At 43.3% G+C, this 21,971-nt stretch overlaps 1 protein-coding gene and 1 pseudogene across 3 annotated transcripts; both read left to right on the top strand.

The window, feature by feature from the left end:
• Positions 1-28: 28 nt before the first annotated feature.
• LOC135507759 (FACT complex subunit SSRP1-like) lies at positions 29-13,016 on the top strand. 3 transcript variants are annotated; one of them, XM_064927386.1, is made up of 7 exons: positions 29-77; positions 645-730; positions 5,510-5,610; positions 10,476-10,582; positions 11,796-11,915; positions 12,769-12,878; positions 12,961-13,016. In XM_064927386.1, the coding sequence occupies exons 2-5, from the start codon at positions 683-685 to the stop codon at positions 11,864-11,866; spliced, it is 327 nt and encodes a 108-aa protein (XP_064783458.1). In that variant the 5' UTR covers positions 29-77; positions 645-682; the 3' UTR covers positions 11,867-11,915; positions 12,769-12,878; positions 12,961-13,016. The 3 variants fall into 3 exon arrangements, with proteins under 3 accessions (XP_064783458.1, XP_064783457.1, XP_064783459.1); XM_064927385.1 differs by having other exon boundaries at positions 10,476-10,641; XM_064927387.1 differs by lacking the exon at positions 10,476-10,582.
• On the top strand, positions 12,905-18,470 carry LOC135508573 (FACT complex subunit SSRP1-like; annotated as a pseudogene).
• The last annotated feature ends 3,501 nt before the right edge of the window (positions 18,471-21,971 follow it).

Raw genomic sequence — 21,971 nt, 5'->3', positions numbered from 1 at the left:
GTCACTTTCGACGCACACGACGTAAAGACTTGACATTCTCCCCACTCACATTACAAGTTGACAGCTACCACACAACGGTTAGTAATGTAAACAAGACGTTATTCCACAGATCAACGATAGTCGGTAGACAATAACATAGTAATGGGCATATTATAGCAAGCTGTACTATAATGCATAATAGTTTTTACATGTCATAAGGGTTATTTCCATGTCTCAGTCCCAATTTGCTTGACAGCTGACCGCTACACATAACAAGCATGTTGGGTTGGTTGTTATTACCACTGCAAGGCCTGCTATGCTAAATTGTTGGGGCATGCAGTTCATGCAGGCTTCCATATAAATCATTTCGATGTATTTCATTCAAGACTAAGTCCACTTCCTGAACATAAATTGTAAATCATTGAAACTATATTTCTTACAAATGTATATAAGAGTTAGAGAGTGATATAGCTCTGAGTTTGTAGTTAGTTTATACAGTACAGAAACACATTTATTCAAAGCGAATTACAGTTGTGCATACACTATTGACGAGTGATCCTGGTAATCGTACCCACCACCCTGGCATTGCAAGCCCCATGCTTTACCAATTGAGCTAGAGGACCAGTATAATGAGAGACGGTTGTCCTCTCTCTGTGTGGTATTAGAGGCACAGTGGCTCCTGAGGACCAGAGGAATAGCTGCCATGGGCGACCCACTGGAGGTCAGTGACATTTACCAGGAGGTCAAATGGGTGAGTGTGTGTGTTTGCATGCGTGTTTGTGCGTGCGAGTGAGAGAAAGAGAGGACTCGAGGAGAGACTGTCTGTGTGTGTTTCTGCACAGCAACAGATGACAATGCAGTAACAAGTCAGTTAAAAACTATCAACTTTTCTAAATGTGTGTGTTTACTTCAGGTGTTTCTATACAGTATATGTACAGTTGAAGTCAGACATTACATGCACTTATGTTGGAGTCATTAAAAATAATTTCAACCACTCCACATATTTGTTGTTAGCAAACTATAGTTTCGGCAAATCGGTTAGGACATCTACTTTGTGCATGACAAGTCATTTTTACAACAATTGTTTACAGACAGATTATCTAACTTGTAATTACCTGTATCACAATTCCAGTGGGTCAGAAGTTTACATACACTAAGTTGACTGTTCCTTTAAACAGCTTGGAAAATTCCAGAAAATGCCGCCATGGCTTTAGAAGCTTTTGATAGGCTAATTGTCAGAGTCGTGTGTATGGGTGGCAGGGAAGCCAGGCACAGGAGAGTAAAACTAGTGTAATCGAGTCCTTTTAATATATGTCCACTAAACATGCTCCAAACACTAAATATACATACATAATAAACATGGGTACAAGGACCCGTCACGTACCTAAACAAACAAACACTGACACAAAACAATCTCTGACAAAGACATGAGGGGAAAGAGGGTTAAATACACAACAGGTAATGAATGGGATTGAAACCAGCTGTGTAGGAAGACAAGACATAACCAATGGAAAATGAGAAATGGATCAATGATGGCTAGAAGACCGGTGACGTCGACCGCCAAGCACCACCCGAACAAGGAGAGGCATCGACAGTATAACCAATACTGTCGATGCCTCTCCTTGTTCGGGTGGTGGTCGGCGTCACCGGTCTTCTAGCCATCATTGATCCATTTCTCATTGGTTATGTCTTGTTTTGGGTCGAGAGCCAGACCCTGTCCCCTGGTGCGAACACCGGGGGCCTCACTGCGGTGACGGTCTGCGCCAACCTTCTGGCGCATTATGGCGTGCTGAAGGAGGACGTGGGCTGCTTCCCAGGTTTCCTCAGCGCGCCGAAACCAAGTGTCCACCGCAGGAGCCTCGGTCTGACTCTGATGCCAAGGAGCCAGAACCGGCTGATACCCGAATACACATTGAAAGGGAGAAAGGTTAGTGGAGGAGTGACGTAGCGAGTTCTGAGCCATCTCTGCCCAGGGCACGAACTTCGCCCACTCCTCCGGCCGGTCCTGGCAATAAGACCGCAGAAACCTACTCACATCCTGGTTAACTCTCCACAGGCACCCCATAGTGCCGGAAAATGTGTGTAAACAGGGCCTCCTCCTCGCGTTTCGGTGGCGTACCCGAACGCTGAGAGATGACTGCTTAGATCCCAGCTTTGGATGCGTCCACCTCCACTATGAACGGCAAAGAGGGATCCGGGTGAGCCAACACAGGAACCGAGGTAAACAGAGTCTTCAGGTGCTTAAAAGCCCTGTTCGCCTCAGCCGACCACTGCAAGCGCACTGGGCCCCCCTTTTGCAGTGAGGTAATGGGAGCAGCCACCTGACCAAAACCCTGGATAAACCTCAGGTAGTAATTGGCAAACCTTAAAAAAAAAAAAAAAAAACACCACTACACCCTGCCCGTGCAGGTCCCTGAAGACCTCATCTACAAATGATTGGAAGACTGATGGAGCATTCATCAACCCATATGGCATAAGGTACTCATAATGACCTGAGGTGATGCAAAATGCCGTTTCCACTCACCCTTACGAAGACGCACCAGATTGGATCTCAGGAGTGCGTACAATTTAGTGAAGAAGCGTGCCCCGTGCATTGACACTAATTGACATCATTTGAGTCAATTTGAGGTGTAGGTGTGGATGTATTTCAAGACCTACCTTCAAACTCAGTGCCTCTTTGCTTGACATCATGGGAAAAAAATCCAAATAAATCAGCCAAGACCTCAGAAAGAAAATTGTGGACCTCCACAAGTCTAGTCCATCCTTGGGAGCAATTTCCAAATGCCTTAAAGTACCATGTTCATCTGTACAAACAATAGTATGCAAGTATAAACACCATGGGACCACGGAGCCTTCGTACTGCTCAGGAAGGAGATGCGTTCTGTCTCCTTGAGATGAACGTACTTTGGTGCGAAAAGTGCAAATCAATCCCAGAACAGCAAAGGACCTTGTGAAGATGCTGGAGGAAAGAGTTACAAAATTATCTATATCCACAGTACAACGAGTCCTATATTGACATAACCTGAAGGGCCACTCAGGAAGGAAGAAGCACTTCACAAAATAGATGGCACCATGAGGATGGAAAATTGTGTGGCTATATTGAAGCAACATTAAGACAGTCAGGAAGTTAAAGCTTGGTCCCAAATGGGTCTTCCAAATAGACAATGATCCCCAAGCATGCTACCAAAGTTGTGGCAAAATGGCTTGAGGACAACAAAGTCAAGGTATTGGACTGGCCATCACAAAGCACTGACCTCAAGCTTATAGAAAATTTGTGGCCAGAACTGAAAATGTGTGTGCGAGCAAGGAGGCATACAACCCTGACTCAGTTACACCAGCTCTGTTAGGAGGAATGGGCCAAAATTTACCCAAATTATTGTGGGAAGCTTGTGGAAGGCTACCCAAAATGTTTGACCCAAGTTAAACAATTTAAAGGCAATGCTACAAAATACTAATTAAGTGTATGTGAACTTCTGACCCACTGGGAATGTGATGAAAGATATAAAAGCTTAAATAAATAACTTTACTATTATTCTGACATTTCACATTAAAGTGGTGATCCTAACTGACCTAAGACAGGGAATGTTTACTTATATTTAAGATTAAATGTCAGGAATTGTAAAAAATTGAGTTTAAATGTATTTAGCTAAGGTGTATGTAGGTAAACTTCCGACTTCAACTGTACGTCAACACAGTTTACTGTTTTTCCTCAGAATGACGGCAGTCTGCGGTTCGGTAGACAGAGTGTGGTGTATAAGAGCACTAAGACAGGGAAGGTGGACAGCATCCCATCTGTGGAACTGTCTCAGGCCCAGTGGAGACGTGTGTGTCTGGGACAGGGCATCAAGTTGACCACCAGCACCAGGCACATCTACAAATATGACAGCTTCAGAGACAGTGACCAGAGGGATGGGGGGAGTAGTGTGTAGGAGGAAAAAAGGAGGGTAGGAGGAGAGAAATAGAGGGTAGGAGGAGAGAGGGAGGGGGAGGGAAGGAAGGATGAAGGGGAGGGCAGTATGGATGATGGAAGAGAGAAAAACATGAGAACAGGGAGGAAAGAATGGGAATGAAGTGTTAAGAGTCAGTTTGGAGTAGGAACGAGATCAGAGTATAGAATCATTTGAAACAGAAAAATCAGCATGGAAAATAACCCGTCTCTCTCCCTCCAGGACTTTGAGAAGATATGAGTACTTCAAAGCCAACTACAAAGTGGAGCTGTCAGAGAAGGGATTATGTGTGAAGGGGGGGTTGGAACTGGGGCACCGCCAAAACCCGTGGAGGGGGGGGGGCTGTGTGAGCATGTGTCTGGTATAGACTTGAAGGAAAAACCCACTCACTGAAATATTCTTTAAGTTGTAATGTATTATTTTTTTTTAGCAGCAGAGGTCAGAACAAATGGATGGCAGTATTCAAAGTCTGGTATAGACTCCCATAGTCAGAAAACTAACGTCCTCAAGAGGCAATTCATTTTGCAGCAGTCAAAGTACATACAGACAAGATCACTTATTAAAATGTAAAACACAACAGAACAAAGCAACTGATATTTACAGTAAGTCATCAGGATAATGCATAGTCTCTCATAGCCTCCAATATTATGGATGTTTATTTTTTTTTTCTCACCAATTCCGTGATATCTAGTTGGTAGATAAGATCTTGTCTCATCGCTGCAACTCCAACAAACTCGGGAGAGGCGAAGGTCGAGAGCCATGCGTCCTGCCAAGCCGCACTACTTCTTGACACACTGCTCACTTAACCCGGAAACCAGCCGCAACAAAGTGTCGGAGGAAACACTGTCCAACTGATGACCTAAGTCAGCTTGTATTATGGATGTTTTTACCTTTTCAGTCCTGCAGAGCAAACCCTTCTCCACAACAAACTTCAGTGTCAGGACTCAGTGACTAGACATCTGTCTGAATAATGAGACACTCAAACAGTGTAACGTTTTCTTCCGTTGAAGGAGAGGACCGAAATGCAGCGTGGTTAGTGTTCAACATGTTTAATCAAGATCATACACAAGAAGTCTACAAAATACAAACAATAAATGAGAAAATCAAACCAGTCCTATCTGGTGCAATGACAGAAGACAACCACCCACAAAATACCCAAGGAACATGGCTGCCTAAATATGGTTCCCAATCAGAGACAACGATAAACACCTGCCTCTAATTGAGAACCAATCTAGACAACCATAGACTTACATAACACCTAGACTAGAACACACACCATAAACATACAAAACCCCTAGACCAGACAAAACACATAAATCCCCCATGTCACACCCTGACCTAAACAAAATAATAAATAAAACAAAGATAACTAAGGCCAGGGCGTGACAAATGGCTTGGACTGGCAGTGCAACTGAACTGCCACCAACCGTCAAGTTCAACCTAATTGGGATAAAAGTCCAACATGTTAAAACTGAAATAAATGAGTATCTACAGGGGATTTGAACAAAAGTATCGGGCCAAATGCCTCAAATAAATAAATGTAGATATTGCATGGAATGTAACATGTTTTGTCCTCCTCTTAGGTGTTTAGAGACAGTGTGCTGTCCAAGGCAGATGTGATCCAGGCTACTAGAGATGCTGTGTGTATCTTCAAAGAGCTGCAGTGTCTCACGCCCAGGGGCAGGTACATACGCACACCTTTACACACATATACACACACATACCTTTACACAGATATATACACACACACACACACACACACACCTTCATGCATACATATGCAGGGGCAGGTAGGCACACACAAACCTTATTCATGCCAAACGACACCTTCACCTGTGGCAAAAGTAGGAAGATGTACTCCTTTACTTTGTGACCCCCCTGCCGTCTCCCCTCTCTCAATTAAATTAAATGCAAGGGCTTTATTGGCATGGGAAACATATGTTAACGATGCCAAAACAAGTGAAATAGATAATAAACTAAAGTGAAATAAACCAATACAAATGAACAGTAAACATTACACTCACAGAAGTTCCAAAAGAATAAAGACATTTCAAATGTCATATTATGTCTATATACAGTGTTGTAACAATGTGTAAATAGTTTAAGTACAAAAGGGAAATAAATAAACATAAATATGCGTTGTATTTACAGTGGTGTTTGTTCCTCACTGGTTGCCCTTTTCTTGTGGCAACAGGTCACACATCTTGCTGCTGTGATGGCACACTGTGGTATTTCACCCAGTAGATATGGGAGTTTATCAAAATTGTGTTTGTTTTCAAATTCTTTATGGCTCTGTGTAATCTTAGATAAATATGTGTCTCTAATATGGGCATACATTTGGTAGGAGGTTAGGAAGTGCAGTTCAGTTTCCACCTCATTTTGTGGGCAGTGTACACATACAGTGGGGCAAAAAAGTATTTAGTCAGCCACCAATTGTGCAAGTTCTCCCACTTAAAAAGATGAGAGAGGCCTGTAATTTTCATCATAGGTACACTTCAACTATGACAGACAAAATGAGAAAAAAAATCCAGAAAATCACATTGTAGGATTTTTAATGAATTTATTTGCAAATCATGGTGGAAAATAAGTATTTGGTCAATAACAAAAGTTTATCTCAATACTTTGTTATATACCCTTTGTTGGCAATGACAGAGGTCAAACGTTTTCTGTAAGTCTTCACAAGGTTTTCACACACTGTTGCTGGTATTTTGGCCCATTCCTCCATGCAGATTTCCTCTAGAGCAGTGATGTTTTGGGGCTGTTGCTGGGCAACACGGACTTTCAACTCCCTCCAAAGATTTTCTATGAGGTTGAGATCTGGAGACTGGCTAGGCCACTCCAGGACTTTGAAATGCTTCTTACCTCCGGGCGGTGTGTTTGGAATCATTGTCATGCTGAAAGACCCAGCCACGTTTCATCTTCAATGCCCTTACGGATGGAAGGAGGTTTTCACTCAAAATCTCACGATACATGGCCCCATTCATTCTTTCCTTTACACGGATCAGTCGTCCTGGTCCCTTTGCAGAAAAACAGCCCAAAAGCATGATGTTTCCAACCCCATGCTTCACAGTAGGTATGGTGTTCTTTGGATGCAACTCAGCATTCTTTGTCCTCCAAACACGACGAGTTGAGATTTTACCAAAAGTTATATTTTGGTTTCATCTGACCATATGACATTCTCCCAATCTTCTTCTAGATCATCCAACTGCTCTCTAGCAAACTTCAGACGTACCTGGACATGTACTGGCTTAAGCAGGGGGACACGTCTGGCACTGCAGGATTTGAGTCCCTGGCGGCGTAGTGTGTTACTGATGGTAGGCTTTGTTACTTTGGTCCCAGCTCTCTGCAGGTCATTCACTAGGTCCCCCCGTGTGGTTCTGGGATTTTTGCTCACCATTCTTGTGATCATTTTGACCCCATGGGGTGAGATCTTGCGTGGAGCCCCAGATCGAGGGAGATTATCAGTGGTCTTGTATATCTTCCATTTCCTAATAATTGCTCCCACAGTTGATTTCTTCAAACCAAGCTGCTTACCTATTGCAGATTCAGTCTTCCCAGCCTGGTGCAGGTCTACAATTTTGTTTCTGGTGTCCTTTGACAGCTCTTTGGTTTTGGCCATAGTGGAGTTTGGAGTGACTGTTTGAGGTTGTGGACAGGTGTCTTTTATATTGATAACAAGTTCAAACAGGTGCCATTAATACAGGTAACGAGTGGAGGACAGAGGAGCCTCTTAAAGAAGAAGTTACAGGTCTGTGAGAGCCAGAAATCTTGCTTGTTTGTAGGTGACCAAATACTTATTTTCCACCATAATTTGCAAATAAATTAATTAAAAATCCTACAATGTGATTTTTTAGTTTTTTTTCTCATTTTGTCTGTTATAGTTGAAGTGTACCTACGATGAAAATTACAGGCCTCTCTCATCTTTTTAAGTGGGAGAACCTGCACAATTGGTAGCTGACTAAATACCTTTTTGCCCCACTGTAGCCTGTCTTCTCTTGAGAGCCAGGTCTGCCTACGGCGGCCTTTCTCAATAACAAGGCTATGCTCACTGAGTCTGTACATTGTTAAAGCTTTCCTTATTTTTGGGTCAGTCACAGTGGTCAGGTATTCTGCCACTGGGTTCTTTTCTTGATTTTGATAATTAGCGGGTATCGGCCTAATTCTACTATGCATGTATTATTTGGTGTTTTACGTTGTACACAGAGGATATTTTTGCACAATTATACGCGCAGTCTCAATATGGTGTTTGTCCCATTTTGTGAATTCTTGGTTGGTGAGCAGACCCCAGACCTCACAACCATAAAGGACAATGGCTTCTATAACTGATTTTTTTTAGCAGATCCTAATTGTTATGTCAAATTATATGTTCCTTTTGATGGCATAGAAGGCCCTTCTTGCGTTGTCTCTCAGCTCGTTCACATCTTCGTGGAAGTTACCTGTGGCGCTGATGTTTGGGCCGAGGTATGTGTAGTTTTTGTGTGCAACGGTATCTAGGGCAACGGTATCTAGGGCAACGGTATCTAGGGCAACAGTATCTAGGGCAACAGTATCTAGATGGAATTTGTATATGTGGTCCTGGCAACTAGACCTTTTTTGGAACACCATTACTTTTGTTTTACTGAGATTTACTGTCAGGGCCCAGGTCTGGCAGAATCTGTGCAGAAGATCTAGGTGCTGCTGTAGGCCCTCCTTGGTTGGTGACAGAAGCACCAGAGCATCAGCAAACAGTAGACATTTGACTTCAGATTCTAGTAGGGTTAGGCCGGGTGCTGCAGACTGTTCTTGTGCCGTCGCCAATTCGTTGGTATATATGTTGAAGAGGGTGGGGCTTAAGGTGCATCCCTGTCTCAACCCATGGCCCCGTGGAAAGAAATGTGTGTGTTATTTGACAATTTTAACCGCACACTTGATGTTGTATGTTTTTCCCCCAACGCCACTTTCCATCAATTTGAATGGACCCTCATTCCAAATTAAGTCAAAGGCTTTTTTGAAATCAGCAAAGCATGAGAAGACTTTTCCTTAGTTTTAGTTTGTTTGTGTGTCAGTTAGGGTGTGCATGGTCTTTCGTACAGTAATTTGGTAAAAAGCCAATTTGACATTTGCTGTGTATTGTTTTCATTGAGGAAATGTACAATTCCGCTGTTAATGATAATGCAGAGGATTTTCCCAAGGTTGCTGTTGATGCATATCCCACCGTAATTTGTCTCCACATTTGTGGATTGGGGTGATCAGTCCTTGGTTCCAAATATTGGGGAAGATGCCAGAGCTAAGAATGATGTTAAAGAGTTTTAGTATAGCCAATTTGAATTTGTTGTCTGTATATTTTATCATTTCATTGAGGATACCATCAACATCACAGGCCTTTTTGGGTTGGAGGGTATGTATTTTGTCCTGGAGTTCATTCAATGTAATTGGAGAATCCAGTAGGTTCTGGGAGTCTTTAATAGTTGATTCTAAGATTTGTATTTGATCATGTATGTGTTTTTGCTATTTGTTCTTTGCTATAGGGCCAAAAGTGGTTTACCCATACATCTCCATTTTGGATAGATAACTCTTCATGTTGTTGTTTGTTTAGAGTTTTCCAATTTTCAGTCTATGGATCCTTCAATTACATTGAGCTGATTTCTGACATGCTATTGCTTCTTTTTCCGTAGTGTATTTTTGTATTGTTTTAGTGATTCACCATTGTGAAGGCGTAGATTTAGGCTTTCTGGTCTCTATGTTTTTGGTTGGATAGGTTTCTCAATTTCTTTAATAGGTTTTTGCATTATTCATTAAACCATTTGTCATTGCTGTTCATTTTATTTGGTTTTCTCTTTGAAATTGAGAGGTCAAATATACTGTTTAGATTTTCTTGTGCCAAGTTTACAATTACAGTGGAAAGTTTTGTCCAGGAAGTTGTCTAAAAGGGATTGGATTTGTTGTTGCCTAATTGTTTTTCTGTAGGTTTCCACACTACATGCCTTCCATCCATAGCATGTCTTAATATTATTCAGTTCTTATTCATGCCTCATGATTGAGTACTGTTCTGTTCAAGTAGACTGTGATTTTGCTGTGATCTGATAAGGGTGTCAGTGGGCTGACTGTGAACGCTCTGAGAGATTCTGGGTTGAGGTCAGTGATAAGTAGTCCACATTATTACTGCCAAGAGATAAGCTACAGGTGTACCTACCATAGGAGTCCCCTCGAAGCCTACCATTGACTTTGTATCTCTCTCGCTCTCTCGCATGATATCTACCCTAGCTTCCTCCATGGTAAGACATTTGACTATAAGATCCCCTACACCACTGTGCTACGTCTCTTCCTGCTACCACACAAGGACCAGAGGCAGATGTACTTCTGGTGCGTGTTTCAATAGTCATCATACGTAAGACCTCAAGATTGTATACAATTTAAAAAAATGTCTGTCTGTGTCTCCCTCTCACCTTCTCCCTCCCTCCCTCCCTCCCTCCCTCCCTCCCACCCTCCCTCCCTCCCTCCCTCCCTCCCTCCCTCCCTCCCTCCCTCCCTCCCTCCCACCCACCCACGTACCCCTCTCTCTCTCTGTAGATTCAGTCTAGATCCACCCATTAAACAGGGGCAGACACGTTACCACTTTCTCATCCTGCTCTTCTCCAAGGAGGAGGACCTCAGCCTTTCCCTCAACATGACAGAGTGTGAGAGAGAGCGAATGAGAGAGAGAGAGACTGTGAGGGGAGGCAATAGAAATATACGGGTATGCGAGAGGAAGAGAGAGAGAGATATTATACTGGTACCCCCTGTACATAGCCTCATTATTGTTATTTTATGGTGTAACTTTTGTTTTGTCTACTTTAGTTTATTTAGTAAATATTTTCTTAACTCTATTTTCTGGTTAAGGGCTTGTCAGTAATCATTTCACGGTAAAGTCGACACCTGTTGTATTCGGCGCATGTGAAAAATAAATTGGATTTGATTTCTAAGTGTTTGGAGAAGGAATGGTAAATGTTAGAAGAAATCGATCAGATTAGATACTGAGGTTTATATTTCATGCTTTTTGTATAATTTATTTCTGTTTGTCTTCCCCTCTCTCTCTGTCCTCGCTCTCTCTCCCCTCTCTCTGTCCTCGCTCTCTCTTGCTCTCTCTCTGTCCTCGCTCTCTCTCTCCACTCTCGCTCTCTCTCTGTCCTCGCTCTCTCTCCCCTCTCTCTGTCCTCGCTCTCTCTCTGTCCTCGCTCTCTCTCTCTCTCTCCTCGCTCTCTCTGTCCTCGCTCTCTCTCTCCTCTCTCTCTCGCTCTCTCCCTCTCTCTCTCGCTCTCTCTCCCCTCTCTCTCCTCTCTCTCTCCTCTCTTTCTCTCCCTCCTCTCCTCTCTCTCTCTCCTCTCTTTCTCTCCCCCTCTCTCTCTCCTCTCTCCCTCTCTCTCTCCTCTCTTTCTCTCCCCTCTTTCCCCTCTCTCTCCTCTCTTTCTCTCCCCTCTCTCTCCTCTCTTTCTCTCCCCTCTCTCTCTCTCTCTCTCTCTCTCTCCCCTCTCTCTCTCCCTCTCTCTCTCCTCTCTCTCCCCTCTCTCCACTCTCTCTCGCTCTCTCGCCCCTCTCTCTCCTTGCTCTCTCTCCCCTCTCTCTCCCCTCTCTCTCTCTCTCTCTCTCACTCTCTCTCCCCTCTCTCTCCTCTCTCTCACCTCTCTTTCTCTCCCCTCTCTCTCACTCTCCCCTCTCTCTCTACTCGAGCTCCTCTCTCTCGCTCTGTCTCTCTCTCTCTCTCTCTCTCTCCCCTCTCTCTCGCGCTCTCCTCTCTCACTCTCCCCTCTCTCTCTACTCGAGCTCCTCTCTCTCGCTCTGTCTCTCCTCTCTCTCTCTCTCTCCCCTCTCTCTCGCGCTCTCCTCTCTCTCTCTCCTCTCTCTTCTCTCTAGGGAGAAGCGTTATGGGGGGAAGCTTAGTAAGAACATGTCAGGTTCCCTCTATGAGATGGTCAGTAGGGTGATGAAGGCTCTGGTCAACAGGAAGATCACCGTGCCAGGAAACTTCCTGGGGTAAACACTCTCACGCACACATGTTTACACACACACACACACACTCACACATGTTTACACACACACACACACACACGCACACATGTTTACACACACACACACTCACACGCACACATGTTTACACACACACACACTCACACGCACACATGTTTACACACACACACACTCACACGCACACATGTTTACACACACACACACTCACACGCACACATGTTTACACACACACACACTCACACGCACACATGTTTACACACACACACGCACACATGTTTACACACACACACACTCACACGCACACATGTTTACACACACACACACTCACACGCACACATGTTTACACACACACACACTCACACGCACACATGTTTACACACACACACACTCACACGCACACATGTTTACACACACACACACTCACACGCACACATGTTTACACACACACACACACACATGTTTACACACACACACACACACACACATGTTTACACACACACACACACACATGTTTACACACACACACACACACACACACACACACACACACACACACACACACACACACACACACACACACACACACACACACACACACATGTTTACATACACACACACACACACTCACACGCACACATGTTTACACACACACACACACACACACACACACACACACACACACACACACACACACACACACACACACACACACACACACACACACACACACACACAAACCTCCAGGAGTAAAGAGGCGATAGGACGGCCAACTGCTGCGCACAGCCAGCGTTCATGTTGCTCTGTCTCTGTCACACTCTCCTTCCACTCTGAAATACAACTCTAACTCTCTCCCCTGCAGTCCCAGTGTATAACGTGTTCCTACAAAGCGTGGTCAGGCCTGCTCTATCCTCTGTAGAGGGGTTTCGTCTACATACACAAGCCCCCCCGTGCACCTGCGCTTCCCAGGAGGTACTGTATGCCTGTCATTTGTCCTTATGGGACATTCAAGTGTCCCCTTTTTGTTGCTGTTCTTTCACTCCTTCATTCGCAGGCCTACGTTGGACGACAAAGTGAACGTCTACTTCCTCTACTCCTTCTTCATCCATCCATCCAGGTGTCGGTATGTTAACTTCGCCAGAGGCACCACCACCACCACCACGCGCTCCCTCAACATTGAGATCGAAACCAAGCAGGGCACCCAGTTCACCCTTCAGCAGCATCGAGAGGTGACGGATACACACGCGTACACGAAACGCACACACACACACACACATACACTTCTACATGCACACACCTTTGTCACGTCTCGTCTTTCACTCCATTCTCTCTCGTTCTACCTGTCCGTCAGAGAGGAGTATGGGAAGCTTTTTGACTTTGTGACCACCGAGAAGCTCAGCATCCAGAACAGAGGGTTCAAAGAGGTAAACATCCCACATGCTAACTCCACTATTTCACTCTTTCATTAGATGCTCTTTCATCCCTTCGTCCACTGACCTGTCCTCTCTGTCTCTCTGTGTTGTGGTCCGGTAGAAAAAGGTTGGTCCTGTACAGAGGTGGGGGTTTGGTTTTAAACTGCATGGCGTGTGATTTGGGAGAATGTTATGATCAGGATTGGGGGTGTTAATTGCATTGCCTTTCTCTTATGGAATTGTGGGGGTGGGAGGAGTCTATATCTGTGTGTGTGATTACTGATGATATAGCAAAGTAACACCTAACTTGGTAAGTGAGGCAACATTTTCTATTTTGTTCACTTTGTATATTTCCCAAAGTTAGTTAGCATCTTTATATGGGTTGTCTGCGTTTTACAACGAATGATATTGCCTTGTATTACTACAGTACTACTATGTATTTACTATGATACTACTGTGTATTTACTATGATACTGCTGGGTATTTTTGTCCTGTCAGGGTATGAAGGGTAAAGATGACATGTTGGAGGACCAGCACGATGCCTACCTGGAGAGGATGAAAGAGGAGGGCAAGATCAGAGAGGAGGCCAATGACAGTGATGACTCCGATGGAGAGAGCGGTGAGTGACAGAAGGCTTGGCCAATCAGAAGGCGAAAGCAGTGAGTGACAGGAGGCTGGGCCAATCAGAGGGTGAGAACAGTGAGTGACAGATATTGCTGAGCGATTATTTATGTAGTTTCGATTTGATTATTAAAAAATAATCACTGTTTTCGGTTTAGATCATTTTTGTAAATATTAAAAGCACTATGCATTATGTGGATTGAACTAAGTAACTTACTAAACTAAGTAACAACAGAGAATAAAATAATGAATAAAAGTCCCATGATGGTAGTGTCTGCCCATTACTGCTTATCACTTATTAACCATAATTTATTCACATTACTTAACGTTAATAAAATATTTCAGTTGTTGTGTATATTACATTTGTTTTATTTTATTATTTTATTATTTCATTTACAGTCATCTCATTTCTATAAAGCTGCTGCCTATGCTGTCTGACAAAATCATTATTTTAGTAGTTCTTCATTGTTAATAAGTCATACTTTTATGACCATACTTTTACTACCAACTATCAATCACTTATATCATGTATTTTTTAAATTACCTTGCGAAGCAACTGATAGTGAATTCTTCTGTCTCTTCTCTCTCTCTCAGTGTCTGTCCCGACCGGACAAGTAGGTGTGCAATGTATTATGGTCATGTAGTTATTTACCATGTTTTCTGTACTAAACAGTGTAGAATATTGGCCTGTTGGAAACTACAACTCCTCCCTACATCACACAGTTTGGGCTTGTTTTGATTTATCTCTAGAGTAACTGCACATTGGGATCACAGAAAAAAAACTGAACGAAATGGAACTCAAATAATTGAAACGATGTCAGTCAGGGTGAGAGTGGTGAGTGACAGGAGTCAGGGCCAATCACAGTTGTTTCTCTTGTCTTCAGATGAGTATTTTAACCCTGGAGAGGAGGATGATGACATAACGAAAGAGTATGTATTAGTTTTCAATCCATCACTCTCTTATATTTACCGCTTTTTTCCAAAGTTTTTATCAGTCAATCTCTTTCACTTCCCCCTCTCTCTTCTCATCCTGCCTCCCTCTCTCTCACTTGCCTCCTTTCTTTCACTCTCACACGTTCTCTTTCTCTCACACTCTCTCTCTTTCTCTGTCTCCTCTCTCAGGTATGACAGTAAGGCGTCAGCCAGTGACAGCAGTGCAGAGGGGGGAGACAGTGACAGAGAGAAGAAGAAAAGACCAGCCAAGAAGGCCAAACTGGTGAAGGAGAGGAAACCACGCAAGGTAAAGGAGGGAGGAATGGAGGGAAAGAGGGAGGAGAGGTAAAACTGAGTAGCTCAACTGAAATGAACCTGTCTTTCCTCCCTTCCTTTCTATCTCTCAACATCTCTCCCCCTCTTTCCCCTCTTTCTCTGTCCTTCCTATTTGCATGTTCTCTCTCTTCACTTCTGTTTTTCTTCCTCTTCCCTTCCTCTCTCCCTCCCTCTTTTCTCCCCTCTCCCTCCTTCCCTCTCTCTCCAAAGAAGAAGCTGAAGGACAGTGGCGCCCCCAAGAGGCCGATGTGTGCCTATTTCTTGTGGCTGAACGCCATTCGCAATAGCATCAAAGCAGAGCACCCTGGGATATCATCACAGAGATCTCCAAGGGGGCTGGGGAGATGTGGAGCAGAAAGAGGTGTGAGAGAGGGAGGGTGGGAGAGAGAGGGAGGGAAAGAGAGAGATACCACTATTGCAATTGTCCTCCTCTCATCCTTCCCTCTTGTCTTTCTTTTGCTCTCCCTGTCAATAAAAAAATGTATTCCATCATAAAAAATGTAGTTCATTTCTGACCTTTTGACTACCTCTTTCTTTTTCTCAGCCCGATTCCTCTCTCTCTCTCTTTGTCTCTCCATCTCTTTGTCTCTCCCTCTCTTTGTCTCTCCCTCTCTTTGTCTCTCCCTTTCTCTCTCTCCCTCTACCCTTGTCAGTCTGTCCGTCCGTCCGTCCGTCCGTTTGTCCGTCCGTCCGTCCGTCTGTCTGTCTGTCTGTCTGTCTGTCTCTGTCTTTCAGGAGTGGAATGGGAAAGTGGAGGAGGCGAAGAAGGACTATGAGGGAGTACAGAGAGAGTGGAAGAGGATCCTCTGCCCCCTCCAAAAAGTTCCGTATCATGTCCCCGTTAAACACCTACATACTACACTCTTACAAAAAAAGGTTCTGGATAGAACCAAAAAGGGTTCTATGCTTGCTTCATACAGTGCATTCGGAAAGTATTCAGACCCCCTTCACTTTTTTCCACATTTTGATACGTTGCAGCCTAACAAAAAGGCAGCGCGCTTGTAGTTTGCCCAAAGGCACTCAAAGGACTCTCAGACCATGAGAAACAAGATTCTCTGGTCTGACGAAACCAAAATTGAACTCTTTGGACTGAATGCCAAGCGTCATGTCTGGAGGAAACCTGGCACCATCCCTACGGTGAAGTATGGTGGTGGCAGCATCATGCTGTGGGGATGTTTTTCAGCGGCAGGGACTGGGAGACTAGTCAGGATCGAGATAAAGATGAACAGAGCAAAGTACAGAGATCCTTGATGAAAACCTGCTCCAGTGCTCAGGACCTCAAACTGGGGCAAAGGTTCACCTTCCAACAGGATAACGACCCTAAGCACACAGCCAAGACAACGCAGGAGTGGCTTCGGGACAAGTCTCTGAAAGTCCTTGAACCCGATTGAACATCTCTGGAGAGACCTGAAAATAGCTGTGCAACGGCACTCCCCATCCAACCGGACCGAGCTTGAGAGGATCTGCAGAGGAGAATGGGAGAAACTCCCCAAATACAGGTGTGCCAAGCTTGTAGCATCGTACCCAAGACGACTAGAGGCTGTAATCGCTGCCAAAGGTGCTTCAACATTGTACTGAGTAAAGGGTCTGAATACTTATATAAATGTAATATTTCCGTTTTTTATATTTTATACATTTGCAACATTTTCTAAAAACCTGTTTTTGCTTGGTCAGTATAGTGTATTGTGTGTAGATTGATGAGGAGAAAAAGAGATACAATGACATTCAAAAGGAAATACAATGACATTCAAAAGGAGACAAATAATTAGTAGGAAAACCTTTTGTCATCATTTTGATGTCACCAGATTGACTTTAGATACAGTACAACGTTAGCTAGATAGCTAAGATTGAGGAGAGGCCACCGGATTTTAGCTCGCTAACGTTAGCATTGCTAGCTATTTTTGACAAACTTTGCTAGCTAATGACAACATTGCAATCTGTGAAGTACATTTGACGACATGATAATGCTGACAAAGTTGTTTCCTACTAAATATTTGACTACTTCAGCAATGTCATTGTATTTCCAGGCACAGTAGTTTAATTTAGACTAAACAGTAGTTAGCCTCTGTCCAGAGTGACTGGGTATATCACCACTTTAGTGCACCACTATGTCACCGCCGAGTGACGGAGGTGCAACCTATGAATATGAAGAACGCACTACAACCTTTTTTGGTTCTATCCAGAATTTTCTTTTCCTAAGAGTTTAGATACAATTGATGCACTACTTGTATATAATTTACAGTATATATAACGTGGGATGGTTTCCCAGACCCAGATTAAGCATACTGCTAGACTAGAAATAATTTCTAATTGAGATTCTCCATTGAGCATGCTTTTTAATTGAGGACTAAGCTTAGTCTGGGTCTGTGTCATAGGTTATCATGGAAGAGATTTGCTGATCATAACACCAAAAGGTGCATCATATTTGAAGTAATTTTGTCTGAACGTTTGCTTATTTATCCTGTCTTGAATATAATCTCTTCCTCTTTTTCACGTGTTCAGAGTGAGGAAAAAGAAGGAAGGGAAGAGTGATGAGAAGAATAAGAAGGGGAAGTCTGGTGGAGGGGGAGAGAGAGAGAGGGAGACAGGAAACGACAGCTTTAAGAGCAGGGAGTTTATCTCCAGCGAAGAGAGCTCCTCAGAGTCCAGACAGTGGCACGGGCAAACGCATAGGGAGGACACACATGCACACGCCCCATGCACACACACACTGTACTTCACATGTAAAACATTTTGATACAAGTATGGCATTTCAGACAATTGTTTTGTTTATTCATGTTCACGCCTCTTCTTTTACTCTCTCTCTCTCTCTCTCTCTCTCTCTCTCTCCCTCTCTCTCTCTCTCTCTCCCCCTCTCTCTTTCTCCATCTCACTCTCTCAGGGTTCAGATGAACAAGAGGAGGAGGTGGCCTCGACCCCACCCAGTTCTGACTCTGAGAGGAGAGAGAGAGAAAGAGAGGGAAGGACATGGAGAGGGAAAAGAAGGCAAAGTGTGGAGAGGGGTTGTGAACTCTTTACCGCCCTCTGTTCTTCTCTCACGCTAATTATATTACATTTTAAAGTACGTGAAGCAAGTATGAAGATAAATACCGACGTATTCAAAAATATTCTGTCCAGGAATTGTAAAATTATCCTTCTTATCTTAGGAAGCAAAATACCGTATTTAATTATTTTAGCCCAGTGCAAAAATCCCATAACCTGACCTTTGACTATATTTCCCAGCTACACGTGCATGACATTGCCTGTCGGGTTTAGGCTGTGAACAACTCAGGTAAAACCCCTTGCCTACTGTGAAATGTAGTTTTCCAGAATATTACTAAATTAAATATTATAAGTAAATGCTCTTTTTCATGTCTTGAGTGTTTTGGTGTAGACTCGTTTAAATGCTGTCTGTCATATACACATGTTCATACACACATGCACACGCACACACACACACACACACACAAACACACACACACACACACACACACACACACACACACACACACATAAACAACCATTTGCTGTTAACGAAGCACAATAAACATTCTATGGTTATTCAATGTGGTTTAGAAGGATGTGTGGTGTTGGACTGAATTAGAGTAGTGAAGAGGGCAGTGGTTTCAATATGCCACGGTGTGGTCAACTATGAGAAGTGAGAACAACGGTGAGGACAGGAGAGAGAGAGATGGATGGAGGAGGCCTGTCCTTTCAGTGTTGGTGCGTAATCTGATACTGATGACAAGCGCTTGAAAGGAACACAATCTCCTCCTGCTCCCTCGCTCTCTTTCCAGCCATACTATCAATTCTCTCTCCCCTCTCCTTCTCAGCCAACCTCTAAATCTATTTCCTTGTTCTTTCTCTCTCTCGCACTCCCTTTCGTTCTCCCTCTCTCTGTTTCTCTGCACACCCCTCTCTCCAACCACACCCTCTTCTGTATATTACAGTTATATTGTTTATCTACGACACTTACCCTCTTCTCTCTATATATTAGCCCTAGATTGATATATATTTATACAGTAGATATATTTTGTTTTGTCACATACACCGGAGAGGTGCAGTAAAATGTGTTGTTTTACAGGGTCGGCCTTGCACATCGACAGATTTTTCACCTTGTCAGCTCGGGTATTCAAACCAAACATTCAGTTACTGGTCCAACATTCTAACCGCTCGGCTACCTGCCGCCCTTTCCATCATGCCCTTTGTTCTTTTTTGTTGTTTCTCTCTCCCCTTATCATTGTCTGTTCTCCATCCCCTTCTCCTCCGTCTTCTGTCTGTCCTCTCCACCCCCTCTAGCTCTCTCCTTCCTCTCAGACCACTTACTAGGTAATCTAATTTAAGGTGTGGATGAGTTTTATTTATCATCTACTGAAGTCCATTTCCTTCCTCTCTCTTCATCTCTTTCTCTCTGTCTCTCCACCAGCTATCTTTCTCTTTCTCTCCCTTGTTTCTTTTTCTCCCCCTCTCTCTCGTTCTCCCATTTCTAAGGAAATCTAATAACAGGTTGGAAGGAACTTCCCAGTATCTGTATTCTCTAATGGCGCCACAATCATCATTATGACAAATATAACTCTCTGGGCGCATCCCAACTGGCGCACTATTCCCTATATACTGCACTACTTTTGACCAGGGCATATAGGGTGTAATTTGGGACTTAACCCTCTGGGCTAAAAGAGAGACGGATGCTATGGTGTACTGAATACTTAACAGGGTCATGACCTTAAATACTTACGATCCATCGTACAGTGCTTGTAATTTTGACTAGGACACTGTCGCCGCCCCCCTGACACCGTCTCTGACCGATTTAACGGCCATTCAATGTCTTAACATTTGAGTCATTTAGCAGATGCTCTTATAAAATGCGACTTACAGGAGCAATTATGGATAAGTGCTTTGCTCAAAGGCACATCGGAAGATTGTTCACCTATGTAGTCAGTGCTGGGATTTGAACCAGTGACCTTTCAGTTACTGGCCCAATGCTCTCAACACGAGGAAATGTAAAGGAAGACGATATTTTGGTATTTCTTTCATTAGTCAATTGTTGATATAGTGCCAAAATGTGTTGCATGTCAGCAATCAAGTTTTCAAGATATTTAACTTTCAAAATACAGAAATACAGTGCATTCTTAAAGTATTCAGACCCCTTGACTTTTTCCACTTTTTGTTACGTTACAGCCTTATTAAAAAATGATTAAATAAATAAAAAATCCTCATCAATCTACACACAATACCCCATAACGACAAAGTGAAAACAGGTTTTTTTTAAATATTTTTAAAAATCTTTCCAAAATAAAAAGCATAAATACCTTATTTACATAAGTATTCAGCACCTTTGCTATGAGACTCAAAATTGAGCTCAGGTGCATCCTGTTTCCATTAATCATCCTTGAGATGTTTCTACAACTTGATTGGAGTCCACCTGTGGTAAATTCAATTGACTGGACATGATTTGGAAAGGCACACACCTGTCTATATAAGGTCCCGCAGTTGACAGTGCATGTCAGAGCAAAAACCAAGCCATGAGGTCAAAGGAATTGTCCGTAGAGCTCTGAGACAGGATTGTATCGAGGCACAGATCTGGGGAAGGGTACCAAAAAATGTCTGCATCATTGAAGGTCCCCAAGAACACAGTGGCCTCCATCATTCTCAAATGGCCTTCTAGAGATAAAAGAAAAAGCCATATCTCAGACTGGCCAATAAAAAGAAAAGATTAAGATGGGAAAAAGAACACAGACACTGGACAGAGATATGGCTTTCTCTTTGCAGTTCTGCCTAGAAGGTCAGCATCCCGGAGTCATCTCTTAATTGTTGACTTTGAGACTGGTGTTTTGAGGGTACTATTGAATGAAGCTGCCAGTTGAGGACTTGTGAGATGTATGTTTCTCAAACTAGACACTCTAATGTACTTGTCCTCTTGCATAGTTGTGCACTGGGGCCTCCCACTCCCCTTTCTATTCTGGTTAGAGTCAGTTTGCGCTGTTCTATGAAGGGAGTATGACACAGCGTTGTACGAGATCTTCAGTTTCTTTGCAATTTCTCGCATGGAATAGCCTTCATTTCTCAGAACAAGAATAGACTGACAAGTTTCAGAAGAAAGTCTTTGCTTCTAGCCATTTTGAGCCTGTAATCAAATCCTCACTGAACTTCTGGAGAGAGTTTGCTGCACTGAAAGTAAAAGGGCTGAATAATTTTGCACGCCCAATTTTTCAGTTTTTGTTTTGTTAAAAAGGTTTGAAATATCCAATAAATGTCGTTCCACTTCATGATTGTGTCCCACTTGTTGTTGATTCTTCACAAAAAATACAGTTTTATATCTTTATGTTTGAAGCCTGAAATGTGGCAAAAGGTCGCAAAGTTCAAGGGGGCCGAATACTTTCGCAAGGCACTGTATATATGAAAATGTATCTATAACATACATACAGTAGCATGCAAATTGCGATGGTCATGGACTTCTAGACCTCAGGTTAAGGACCAAAGACAACAGATGAGGAAATGAACCATCAAGGTTACTGCTCATTAAATGTTAGTGTGTGCGTGCGTTGTGTCTGTCATTAACTGTAATGGGGATTGTATTTTACTTCAAACTCCAGTTTTGGTCATTTTACTGAGGATCCTGACAGACTGACTGGCAACACTCAGGAAATGAATCTCCTCCTCCTTAACTCTCAAGTCTTTCCCTCATCTTTTAGTGTGTGTGCGTGTGTGTGTGTGTGTGTGTCTACGCGGGCATTAGGGGAAGCAGAAGAGGGGAAGGAAAGATAAAGAGGTTGAGAGTCAATCT

Source organism: Oncorhynchus masou, chromosome 21 (assembly GCF_036934945.1).
Source record: "Oncorhynchus masou masou isolate Uvic2021 chromosome 21, UVic_Omas_1.1, whole genome shotgun sequence".
NCBI classification, from domain to species: Eukaryota; Metazoa; Chordata; class Actinopteri; order Salmoniformes; family Salmonidae; genus Oncorhynchus; species Oncorhynchus masou.
The sequence above is the reverse complement of the archived record's forward strand: the minus strand, read 5'-3'. Positions and strand labels throughout refer to the sequence as shown.

Excerpts from the sequence above, each read along its gene's own strand:
- LOC135507759 (XM_064927385.1), top strand. The coding sequence starts at position 683 with ATGGGCGACCCACTGGAGGTCAGTGACATTTACCAGGAGGTCAAATGG. Across the intron at positions 5,611-10,475 it reads TGTCTCACGCCCAGGGGCAG|ATTCAGTCTAGATCCACCCA; the intron begins GTACATACGCAC and ends CTCTCTCTGTAG. Across the intron at positions 10,642-11,795 it reads GAGGCAATAGAAATATACGG|GGAGAAGCGTTATGGGGGGA; the intron begins GTATGCGAGAGG and ends TCTTCTCTCTAG.